Here is a 13,099-nt window from a genome sequence, read left to right as displayed (position 1 = left end):
ACACTTCTGAACAACAAGTTGAACCTCATACTTCCTCAAAAGATATTGGTGCAACCTTAAGAAGGTCTGCTCGAACTAAGAAATTAGCAATTCCTAGTGATTATGTAGTGTATCTACAGGAATGTGACTACAATATAGGAGTCGAAAATGATCCCGAATCTTTTTCACAAGCCATGAGTTGTAAAGAATCAGAACTGTGGTACAATGCCATGAAGGATGAGATGAGTTCCATGAAGTGCAACGATGTTTGGGACCTTGTTGAGTTGCCTAATGGTGCAAAAACCATTGGTTGTAAATGGGTTTTTAAGACAAAGAAAGACTCATTAGGCAACATTGAGAGACATAAGGCCAGACTTGTTGCAAAAGGGTTCACTCAAAAAGAAGGAATCGATTACACGGAAACCTTTTCTTCTGTATCTAAAAAGGATTTCTTGCGCATTATATTGGCATTAGTAGCCCACTTTGATTTAGAATTGCAACAAATGGATGTGAAAACATCATTTCTTAATGGAGAGCTAGAGAAGGAGGTTTACATGAAACAACCTGAAGGATTCCCCTCTAGTGATGGTGAGCAATTGGTTTGTAAGCTTAAGAAATCCATATACAGTTTGAAACAAGCATCCCGCCAATGGTATTTAAAATTCCATAACATAATTTCTTCATTTGGTTTTGTTGAAAATGTTATGGATCAATGCATGTACCTTAAGGTTAGTGGGAGTAAAGTTTGTTTTCTTGTTTTATTCGTGGATGACATCTTACTTGCAACCAATGATAAGGGTTTACTTCATGAGGTGAAACAATTCCTCTCTAAAAATTTTGACATGAAGGATATGGGTGAGGCATCTTATGTCATTGGCATTAAGATCCATAGAGACAGATTTAAAGGTATCTTAGGTTTGTCTCAAGAAACCTATATCAATAAAGTTTTAGAGAGATTTCGGATGAAGAATTGTTCACCTAGTATTTCCCCTATAGTGAAGGGTGATAGGTTCAATCTGAACCAATGCTCGAAAAATGATCTTGAGAGGGAACAGATGAAGAACATTCCATATGCTTCTGCAGTTGGAAGTCTGATGTATGCTCAGGTCTGCACAAGGCCTGACATTGCATTTGCTGTTGGAATGTTAGGACGATATCAGAGTAACCCAAGTAAGGACCACTAGAAAGCTGCAAAGAAAGTGATGAGATATCTTCAAGGAACCAAAGATTACAAGCTTATGTACAGACGGACAAGCAATTTAGAGGTTGTTGGCTACTCAGATTCAGACTTTGCCGGCTGTGTTGATTCACGTAAATCAACATCTGGATACATTTTTATAATGGTCGGTGAATCTATATCTTGGAGGAGCGTTAAGCAGACCATGACTGCTACTTTTACTATGGAAGCTGAGTTCATATCTTGTTTTGAGGCTACTTCACATGGTGTATGGCTTAAGAGTTTCATTTCTGGACTTAGAGTTATGGATTCAATATCTAGGCCATTGAGTATATATTGTGACAATTCAGCTGCAGTCTTTATGGCAAAGAACAATAAAAGTGGAAATCGAAGCAAGCACATTGACATTAAGTATCTAGCCATAAGAGAACGTGTTAAAGAAAGAAAGTGGTCATTGAGCACATTAGCACTGAATTGATGATTGCTGATCCTTTGACTAAGGGCATGCCACCGTTGAAATTTAAGGATCATGTAATGAACATGGGACTTAGTTCCCTTATGTAGTTTTTATTGTACAAACTCTTATTATGATGTTTTCTCATATTGATGTGCACCTTTATTTAATTTTGAGAAAATTCAACTTCATTGGACCAAGAATGAACATAGGGTTTATTCATTAAGTAATATTAATATTGCCACAAAGTAAAATGTTAAGAAATGAATGCATTGTAATACATGGAAGATAACACTCGTTATATAGATGACTTATCGCCATGATTCATGTATTTGTTACTTAATATGGATAATTGATGGATTAAGATAGGACATTAAGTTAAAGGTGTGGACCAAGTGGGAGAATGTTATCACCCCATGTCGTCTCCATGTTCACCACCATGAAGGGGTGATTCTGAAGTGGTCACACCCACGTTCTCCACCATGATCGCACTTTTTCCGCTGTGTTAAAGGAGGGTGTGGCAAATCTGCAAAGACGTGGTATGATGGGAAGTCATGCATATATATTTCACATATGGTCCCGAACTCATGATCTACCGTTTTTCTTTCTTCAGTAATACACCATCCATAGGAGATCATCAGAGTTTGGAAACCGATTACAGCAACTTGAATCAATGGCTGGAGGTAAGTAGACTATGCCTAGTTTTTTTACAGATTTAGTTCATCTTGCAAGTGTTAATTTTGAATTGAATGTATCATATGAATTTCTCACATCTTTGACATCTGCTGCGTGGGAATTTTTACTTTTATTTTTCCAATTGTTAAGTACCAAAAATAAAAACCCTCATCATGTTTACTACCGTTAGTTGGAAATCAGTGTTGGAATTATTATGGCCTTCATGACCACATGAAGTTAATATCCACTACTCTAAAAGTTCATGACCAAAGTTATGAATCTAATGTATTTACATTTCTTATTTTACACATTCAATGCATGGGAAAAATTAAATAAATATATGCTATATGGTATTTGGAAAATACAAGGTATCATGACCAAAGTCATGAACCTAGCAAGTTGTGTTCAAGGTACAATGATAAAAGTCATGCACCTAAATTAAAGTTTTCATATATCATGAATACTATATGGAATTAAGAAATGAGGATTCATGTATTTAGAAAGAAGTGTTAATTTGTGACTCTTGATGGAAGGTCACTTAAAATGATATAAAAAAAGGGTTCTTGGTCCCTCTCTCCACTTATCCTAAGTTTGTGAGGTTTTCCATCATTTTGTACAAACATCAAGTGTAATAGAGTAAGGAGAGGGAATATACAATGTGGAAATACCGATTCAAGAGATAGGTGTTGCCAAAAGTGAGTCAATATTATAAACAATCTACATAAGGTGATCTTTATCACACTATCACAAGACGAGTTTTATAGATTTATTTTGGTTCATTAAACTAGTAATGAGAGATCTTATTTACTTGATTTTCTAACATATGGTATTAGAGTATGGTCAAAGTTTATGAACTAGTAAAGTTGCATTTTGATGATTATATAAGTTATTCTAATAATAATAGAGCTTCCATAACTATATTTGTATGAAATTTTTGCATACTAAAGGCTCGTTAATCTTTAAAATATTTATATACATGTTTTGGAATGTTAATTGGTAGTCACCAAAGTGACTCACTTAATGTTAAAATAATTTATCATGATCATGAGTTGCTATCATACCTAAATATATATGACATCTCTATTAAAGATATCAAGTGAATATAAGTATATCACTTGTTGAGTGAATCATTAGCATGTTACCCTCACAACCCAAATGTGTGATATGATGATGCAATAGATTGCTCAATACAATATTTATGTTACTTGTTGAGTGAATCACTAGCATGTTACAATCTCAACCCAAATGTGTGATGTGATGGTGTAATAGATTGCTCAATCTAATGTTATTTTTTATGGCATGTTTTTGTTTTCAGTTGTTATTCCAACTTCATTTTCAAGATGTATTTTCAATATTTAAGAGTTGAATGGTTCAACTACTTAGATTGGCATGAGCCAGTGCTCATTAATTTGGGGTGCTTGGATTTGGACCTATCCCTTCGCATTGATGAACCTTCACAACCTAGTGATACAAGTACACAAACAGAACAAGCTCTTTATGAGAATTGGGAACGTTCCAACCACTTAAGTCTTATGATTATTAAAAATAAAATAGCAAAGAACATTCATAAGTCAATTCTTGATTCAACCAAGGCGTGTGAATATTTGAACTTCGTTGGGCAACAATTTAAGGCTATTGACATGGCTCTAGCAGGTACGCTTATGACAACTTTGACTACTAAATAGTATAATGGAACTAGTGGGGTGTGAGAGCACATTATGAAAATGCATAATTTGGTTGAATAATTGAATTCTTTGGATATGACCATCTCAGAGTCTTTCTTGGTGCAATTCATTCTCAACTCTCTTCCTCAACAATTTAGTCCATTTTAAATTTCTTATAACACACAAAAGGATAAGTGGACCATCAATGAACTCATATATATGTGTGTACAAGAGGAAAATAAATTAAAGAGAGAAGGATTGCAATTGGTTCACATAGTATCACAAGGCCATAATGGAAAAGGACCTAAGATTATAGGTTATGGAATAAAATCACCAAATGAAGGAAAGCATGAAGAAACATATGCCAAATACTAAAAAAAAGAAAGATATATATTTTTTTTTTTTGCAAGATGAAGGGACATAAAAAAGCAAGATTGCCTAAAACGAAAGGCATGGTTTGAGAAAAAAAGGTAATTTCCTTTCATTAGTATGTTATGAAACTAATTTAATTGAAGTACCTTCCAATACTTGGTGGTTAGATTCTATTGCAACTATTCATGTTTCAAATACCATGTAGGGATTCCTTACACCCGCAAACCAGAGATACATGAAAGGACAATAATAATGGGAAATAAAGTAAAATCACTAGTAAAGGCAATTGGAACCTACCTACTCTTTTCTACTGGGTTTTCACTAGACCTACACAACACATTTTATGTTCTTGATTTTATAAGAAATTTAGTTTTTGTACACCAACTTGATTTGAAAGAATATTCTTTTGAAATTGGAAATTCGTCATTTAGAATTTATAAAAACAACAATTTTATTGGAAATGGAATATTATTTAATGGGTTGTATAGAGTTAACCTTGATTCTTCTTTTTCCAAATCTCTCCTTGCTCTGTATGTTGATGTAAAAGTTGGAAGCAAACATAGTTGTGATAATGAGACTTCATCAATGTTATGACATAAATGCTTAAGTCATATTTCAAAAAAAAGACTTGAGCAATTAGTAAAGGATGGAGTTTTACCAACTCTAAACGTTATAGATTTTGGTACTTATATTGATTGTATTAAAGGAAAACAAGTGAAAAGTATCAAGGTGCCACCAAAAGTTTAGGACTACTTGAAATAATACATACTGATATTTGTGGACCATTTTCTCCTTCTAGTATAAGTGGAGAAAAATATTTTATCACATTTATTGATGATTTCTCACGTTATGGTTATATCTATTTAATTAAAGAAAATTTTGATGCTTTGAATGCCTTCAAGATTTTCAAAGTAGAGGTTGAAAATCAACTAGATGGAAAAATTAAAGTTCTAAGATCTGATAGAGGTGGTGAGTATTATGGAAAATATGATGAAACTACTTGTAATTTAGGTCCATTCATTAAATTCCTTCAAGAAAATGGGATCATTACACAATATACAATGTCAGGGATGCCTTAGCAGAATGGTGTAGCTAAAAGGCGTAATAGAACCTTATTAGATATGACAAGGTTTATGATTAGTAATTCAGTCCTTCTCCAATTCTTGTGGGGTGAAGCCGTGAAAAAAAACTATGTATATATTAAATCGGGTTCTTACTAAAGTTGTTTCAAAGATCCTTTTTGAATTATGGGTTGGTAGGAAACCAAGTTTAAATCATATGCATATTTGGGGTTGTCCAGTTGAAGCAAGGCTTTACAATCCACATGAAAGAAAATTGGATCCAGGGACTATTAGTTGTTTCTTTGTTGGATATCCTGAAAGGTCCAAATGATATAAATTTTATTCTTCTAATCATCACACCAGGATAATAGAAACAAACACTTATCATGTGAAGTGTTACCTTTTCGTGAAGAAAAATTAAATAACCTTGAAATTTCACCTATTAAAGATCAAAAGGGTGATTGATCAAGAAATTAACAAAGAGGTGACGGTTCACAAAGAAAATAAGGACACTACTCAATCCATACAAGAAAGTACACATGTACAAGATGATATGACAAATTTAAGGCGATCCCAAAAGGAAAGAAAATTTGTCATTTCAACTGACTATGTTGTGTACTTTATAGGAACAAAATTATGATATTGGCATTAATGATGATCCACAAAACATTTTCACAAGCCATTAAAAGTTGTGACTCTAATAAATGGATAAATGCAATGAAATATGAAATGACATCTATGAAAGTAAATCAAGTTTGGGAATTGGTTGAATTACTTAATGGATTTACCCTAATACAATGTAAATGAGTATGCAAAACTAAAAGAAACTCCAAAGGTAATATCAATCGATACAAGACTCGATTCGTGGCTAAAGGATTTACTTTAAGAGAAGATATTGACTATAACGAGACCTTCTTTCCGACATTAAAGAAAGATTTATTTAGAATTTTCTTGGCACTTGTAGTTCATTATGATTTAGAGTTATATCAAATGGATGTAAAAACAACCTTTTTAAATGGGAATCTAGATGAAAATATTTATATGAGACAACCAAAAGGATTTGAGGAGAAAGGTAAGGAACATTTAGTATGCAAGCTATGAAAATCCATATATGGACTTAAACAAGCCTCCTGCCAATGGTATATTAAGTTTCACAATACCATAACAACCTTTGGTTTTCAAGAAAATAAATTTGATGAATGCGTATACCTAAAGGTCAGGGGAAGCAAATTTATTCTTTTGATGTTATATGTGGATGATATCTTACTTGCCACTAATAACTTAGCCTTGTTACATGAAACTAAAAGTTTTCTTTCAAAGAACTTTGAGATGAAAGATATGGGCAATGCATCATTTGTACTTGGAATTGAGATTTATCAAGATAGGTGTCAATGTCTTATTGGCTTATCTCAAATGGCTTACATAAACAAAGTTCTTGAAAGATTTCAAATATAGAAACGTTCACCAATTCTAGCTCCCATTGTTAAAGGAAATAAATTCACTACTGCAAAAAATAAAAACAATGCTATTTTTCTTGGTGCTTTAGGAAAAACGTCATTATTTAGTTTCTTATGAATAAATGTTGGCGCTTGTTAGCCATAGTGCTTCTACAAGTGTCATTGAACAGGTAATAGTTTGAAAATCTTGGCGCTTAAAATTAAGCATCATCATGTGTATACATTTTTTGCATTATTGGCACTTTTAAAAAGCGTTGTTGTCTTGTATAGTATATATTTACCTAAAATTTTCATTCCCCTCCACATGATTTCCTACCCATATGAACCCAATTTCCCTCCACAAACCTTGCAATCTCACAGTGGTAAGCAGTCAAAGCAACAAAAACTCTAAGCCTTCACTCACAATGAAATACTAGTGGTCAATAACTGCAACTATTTAGACTTTTCCTCCATGAATAACAAGCAAAAAAGCCAAGATTAATTAAGGGTTTCATTTCAAAAGCTGAAAAATTCGATCAATGTAATCTATTTCAAAAGAGTGTGCAGAATATGTATGATTCCTATTTGTTGCCTGAACAATCATAAAGCTATTAGTCTGTGATTTACAATGCACTGCTGCTCAAGTGCATATATCATATACATATTTAAATTAGCCCTGATATTTGGGACAACTCCTTTGTGGATTTTCTACATATACAAAGAAACACATAGTATAACTACCTACATGTTTTCCTTGCAGGACATTCACAAAATCACATTAATAACATCCATGTAGGTAGGGGATTTAACATTATCCACATGATGGTGCAGGAATCGGGCACCTCTGCATTCGATAATCTATAGGTAATAAGCCTTTAAGTGGGTGCTCTTAGTCATAATGAATGAAAGAATATAGAATAGAAGAGCAAGGTTTTAAAATAGTGAAATGAGTTTTTACTTTTTCCCCTTCTGTTTTTTGGGTAAGTGTCAAGATAAAGCATGGCTTATGCAGTTAGGCAATCATGAATTTATATCAATCTAAAAATTTGGCACTAGAGGAATTCTATTATTTTAAACAACAAAAATAACTTATAAATGCAAATGATCTCTTCACCAGTTAACTAGCACATACCTTCTTCTTTGTGATTAGATAGTCAAAGTCCATCAATGAAAGGTTAACCAATTCGTTTGTTTCAGGTAGCCAGGTAAGCTTCAATTTTGTGGTCTTGACAGATCCTTCGAGATGCAAAACCCCCATTAACTGTGTGACATTCCCATCCCGGTCCTTCCTGATTCCTTTTATGATGGCATTCCCCCAATCCATTAAGGTTATTTCCTCATTTTCTGAGATGGACACTGCATCAGCATAGTCAATCCATATCCACTTTTCTCCACCACCTTCATATTTCTTATGCCTTGGTATGTTGCGGGCCAATGGTTTCTCAGGACCATCAGCTAAGGTTACTAACACACGTTTTTCTTCAATAAAAGCAGTATGTCTGGGACACACAGGTCAATAATCTTCTTATTAATGGTCCAGAGTTTGTCCCATTCCATGAGATTGAGATTTTTCGATGCCCCCTGAAACCAAAGGATAGAAGAATGCTTATTAACCTTCAGTACGAAGGCCAAAATAACGAAGACTTTCACAACATAAAATAGCATGGATCTAATGTTTTCAGATGTAATAAATCTGAAATTTTCCCCATTTTATATCTTAAGGATTCATCAATCATAAAAGCAATGCTGCAAATATGTTATTTGGACAACTAAAAGGAAGACGAAAACCGAATATGGTGGTGTCTTACAAAATTGTCTGAAATTCATACTTGGAGAAATCCTATTTTGTGAGGATTTCTTCAGGCAACTTTGTTGAAATAGAAGCTGTACCCAAAGTCGAAGGAGGGAGTAGACAATTATAATAAGAGCTAAGTACACAGCTCTTAATGCAGCTTCATTTAAAGTTAGGAGAAGGAAATTTGTGGTGAACTGACTTATCAAGAAAAAAAAAATTGTGGTGAACTGGGTTTTTCTTGGATCCTGTCTTGGTGGATTATGGATAAATCCATGTTGTGATCTATTACTAGTAAAGCTTTCAATGTCATCCTGTGAATGTAGCATATTCACAGGAGGTGAACCGCATATTCTCTCATGTTTTTTGTTTTTTACTTTTTCATGTTAGTGCTTCTCTACTTTAATCTGGATTCAATATTGTCACAATTCCAACTAGAATCAAAGATCAGGAAATGATTGCAATAGGGCTTTAGTAAATAAATTAATTTTTTATTTTTTTATAAAAAGGTATTAAAGAATATTGAAGAGTAAAGAAATATGAAAAAAAAAAAAAGTTTTTTAAATAAATAATGTAACATTTTGGGATTGATTAAATGACTCATTAAAATATAAATGTATTTTAAAATATTTTTAATTAAATATAAATAATACTAATTTAAAATTTTTGAGTTTTTTTTTTTTATATCAATGGATCAAAACCCATTTTTTTCTAAAGTTTTTATAAAAAAGAACGATATATATTATAGAATTACAGAAGCAGAAGATTTATTGGAATAGTTTAATGGTAATCTTTTACTCGATCCATTTTAATTAAGCACCCACTCACACAACCCATAAGAAGTCTCAAAATAACTAAAGTCAATGTCAATAATGTGTAAGAATTAAGAACTACGATGAATATTATATTTAAGCACACATGTCTAGATATCCACCGTCCGCTCCACGACAAAACTTAATTTTGGTTCAAAATGACCATTTAGAACAAACAAAAGATCTATTTAAAGTATATTTTGAAATTTTGTATAAAAAGAACTCTCTCTCATATTTTATCTTTTATTTATTTATTTAAAAAAAAAACTTTCAAAATATGATTTCTAATAATTTAAAAAGAGAAAAAAAAAAGGAGGACTACTTTGGACAGTAATATGAAAACATGATTAAAATGAAAATTTTGTTGGGTAAAACTTCGAAGTGCCCATTCGACCCAAAATTCAGAAATCTTCCCGTAGTTTTGTCTTTGGAGTCGGTGCACCAAAAGCCCAATTTAAGGAGGGTGCATGGCTCATACCAAATGGGTGACTGCTGACTGCTCTTGTAAAGTCATCTAAGTAGAACCTTTGTATGACACCTTGGAATTTGGAAAACCACAAAATAATACAAATCAACCGCATCCAAGAATTGACTAGCTGCAAGCCTTGCAGCATTGCAAGAAAGCACAACCGTTAACAATAAGAGATATTATGGAGAAGAAAGCAACTGGCATTCACAGAAAGGAGAAATAGGCAAAGCAATGAACTTGGAAGGAAAAATAAGCAGGAAGGGGTATGAGGCCCACTTAGAAACCGTAGGCTTTGGTTGAATTTTCCTTCTTGAGACTTGACTTTGCAAACAGCCTACCAAGGCCCAAACTCCACGAAACAGCGACCTCATCCCTTGCATTCAAGGCGATTTCATAAGTATTCTCCATATTCAACTCCGCCCATTATCTTCCAATAGAAAGACAAAAATGCAGAGCTCATCCACAAGCCATTTAGTCTAATTCCAGGTTTGCATTGAAGGCAAATTTATAGACATTTGAAATACTAAAGGATAATCACGACAACTCCCATCAAAATGCTAACGGTTAAAATTCACCTAAAGCTCATAATTTGACATTGAAACAACTAGATAAATCTTTCTCTTCCCCCTTCCAAGAAAATGGAAGACAAAAATGCAGAGTTCTCTCTACAAATATAAAGCAATTTAATAACAAACATAAGAAGATTTGATACTCAAAATTTTCAGTTAAAGGATATTAGAAAGGAAATTCAAAATATCATGCACCACCTTATGAACGAGGATGACAACTCCTACAGAAGTAGCAGCATCCTAAAAGAATCCGCTAAAATGCTAATACAACTCACAATTTGACGCCCAAAGAGCTACCCACTTCAATTGAAAACAGCATAATTGAGAGCCCACTTACAGCTTAGATAACTTAGAGCATGACATATTTCAGGAAACAAAGCAAGGCCATGGGCCCCAAGGCAGAAGGCACCCAACATGAAATTTAACTTGGCACACCTGTAAATTACATTGGTAAAACAATGAATGAACTTGTATTAATCGATAAAATAATAATATTATGAGCAAAGGTTAAAGCTTTCGGTGGTTGAAAGGGCAGTGCAACGCTGCTTCTTGGAGGACTACGCACAGCCAAATGGGTCAGATCCCGTGGACGGCACGATGAGAAATGGGGAGTCAAATGGGCATAACAAAGGCAGAGTAAAGGGCCTTCTGATGCCTTTACTTTGGGTGGAAGAAGGCATGTTTCGTGCTTTTTTAGTTGCGCAGTCTCCACCAAATCAACGTCACCACCTCTCGTCTTTCCCAAGTCCCAACACACAAATAAATATCATTCCCTCAAGCTCATACTTAACTCATCATTATAAATACACAACCCCACTTTTTCTCTCTCCCCATTCTAATTTGAGATATCCATCTACTTTTTCCCCTTTCTTCTCTTTTTCATATCATTATTATCTTTGTATTTTTTTTGTTTCTCCGACCATGGCGGCTGTTGTGGCCTTGTTTGTCATCACACTCGCTGTCTTCTCCGGCACCGTTGCTGCAGATCCGGACATGCTTCAGGACGTCTGTGTTGCCGATCTCACTTCTGGTACTCAGTTTCCTCCCTTCCCCCCATTATTCTTCTTCTGTATTTGGGAGAGTCAACGCTCAAGTTCCATTTTTTCTAGGATGAAGGCAGGAGAAGCTCAAAATGGGAGAACTCCACCATACTTTTTCTCCTAAGTAATACTAATAATAATGAGTGCTCTGTCTGTCTTTCATTTTTATTTTAATAATAATTTCTTCTTGGGGGGTTTTAGTTTTAGATTTGGGTTTCTCCCATGGAATGAATTATTGAGACTAGCTTTGATTGATGGATTGATTAATCTTCGATTGCTTCAATCCCGCCGCCATTCATTGGTTTTTCATTCTTAATCGAACTGGTGCGGAAAATGATCAGACAATTTTACTTGTTGGATGGTGGATCAGGTGTAAAGGTGAATGGGTTCAGCTGTAAGGACGCGACAAACATAACTGCAACGGATTTCTTCTTCGACGGCCTGGCGAAACCGGGTCTGACCAACAACTCCATGGGGTCTCTGGTAACAGGTGCTAATGTGCAGAAGATTCCTGGTCTCAACACCCTTGGCGTCTCTCTCTCCCGCATCGACTACGCACCAGGTGGTCTCAACCCACCCCACACTCACCCTCGTGCTACAGAGATGGTGTTCGTGCTTGAAGGCGAGTTGGATGTGGGGTTCATCACCACCTCCAACACTCTCATTTCCAAGTCCATTAAGAAAGGGGAGATCTTTGTGTTCCCAAAGGGGTTGGTCCACTTCCAGAAGAACAACGGCGAAGTCCCTGCTGCCGTCATATCTGCTTTTAACAGCCAGTTGCCTGGAACCCAGTCTATTGCGGTGAGCTTGTTTGCTGCCTCACCACCCGTGCCTAACAATGTGTTGACCAAGGCTTTCCAGGTGGGTACTAAGGAGGTTGAGAAAATCAAGTCCAGACTCGCCCCAAAGAAGTAGAATAAACTTTGATTGCTGCTCTACTGTGAATTTATGATGACATTTCTTTGACATCCGCTGCTTGGAAATTTTCTTCTCTCTTGTTTTTTTTTTTTTTTCGATTCGTGAGTACCAGAAATAAAAACCTTGTCATGTTTACCGCCATTCGTTGGACATCACAACCTAACCGGCCTTCTTCCTCACTCTTTAATCTCATTTTGAGTATTCACGATTCTTCAGTCTCAAGACTTAAAAGATAAAAAAAGGGGGTGTGAGTTGGTGGGTGGGCTTTGAAAGCCCCTATCTAATCCCACCAAACACATTTCATCTGTGGTCGTGGGTTTACTCTGTTTTTGCCGTGATCATGGCACAGATGACTGAACTGCGCTCTCTATTACTTGATGTGAGTATGGACCCATAACTCCACAAAAGGAAGTGTCCCTCACAACTTGAGTCGTTCAATCACAATTACTAGGGCTTTGCAGCACAGACTGCACAGTTTAGAAAAGTCATTTGTGAAATATGGTAGTTTCGAGTTACTCTCACACCTCACACCTCACACAACAAAGCAACCATAGGAAGAATAAGAACATTTCTTAACCCAAAATCCTCTTAAAGTTGCGTTATCTTCAAAATTTTATTTTTAATAGTAAAATTTGAATGGTTTGGTAAATATGTTTTTAGAAGAATAAAATTATTTGAAAT

At 34.8% G+C, this 13,099-nt stretch overlaps 1 protein-coding gene across 1 annotated transcript; it reads left to right on the top strand.

Moving 5' to 3' along the window:
* The first annotated feature begins 11,248 nt into the window (after positions 1-11,248).
* Positions 11,249-12,559, top strand: LOC100232998 (germin-like protein 2). The gene is given in 2 exon segments (NM_001280985.1): positions 11,249-11,490; positions 11,871-12,559. Coding segments are annotated over 2 exon segments (654 nt in total). The 5' UTR covers positions 11,249-11,381; the 3' UTR covers positions 12,416-12,559.
* The last annotated feature ends 540 nt before the right edge of the window (positions 12,560-13,099 follow it).

The sequence above is a fragment of the Vitis vinifera genome, chromosome 14 (assembly GCF_030704535.1).
Source record: "Vitis vinifera cultivar Pinot Noir 40024 chromosome 14, ASM3070453v1".
In the NCBI taxonomy this organism is placed as follows: domain Eukaryota; kingdom Viridiplantae; phylum Streptophyta; class Magnoliopsida; order Vitales; family Vitaceae; genus Vitis; species Vitis vinifera.
This window is presented reverse-complemented; position numbering and strand designations above follow the sequence as displayed.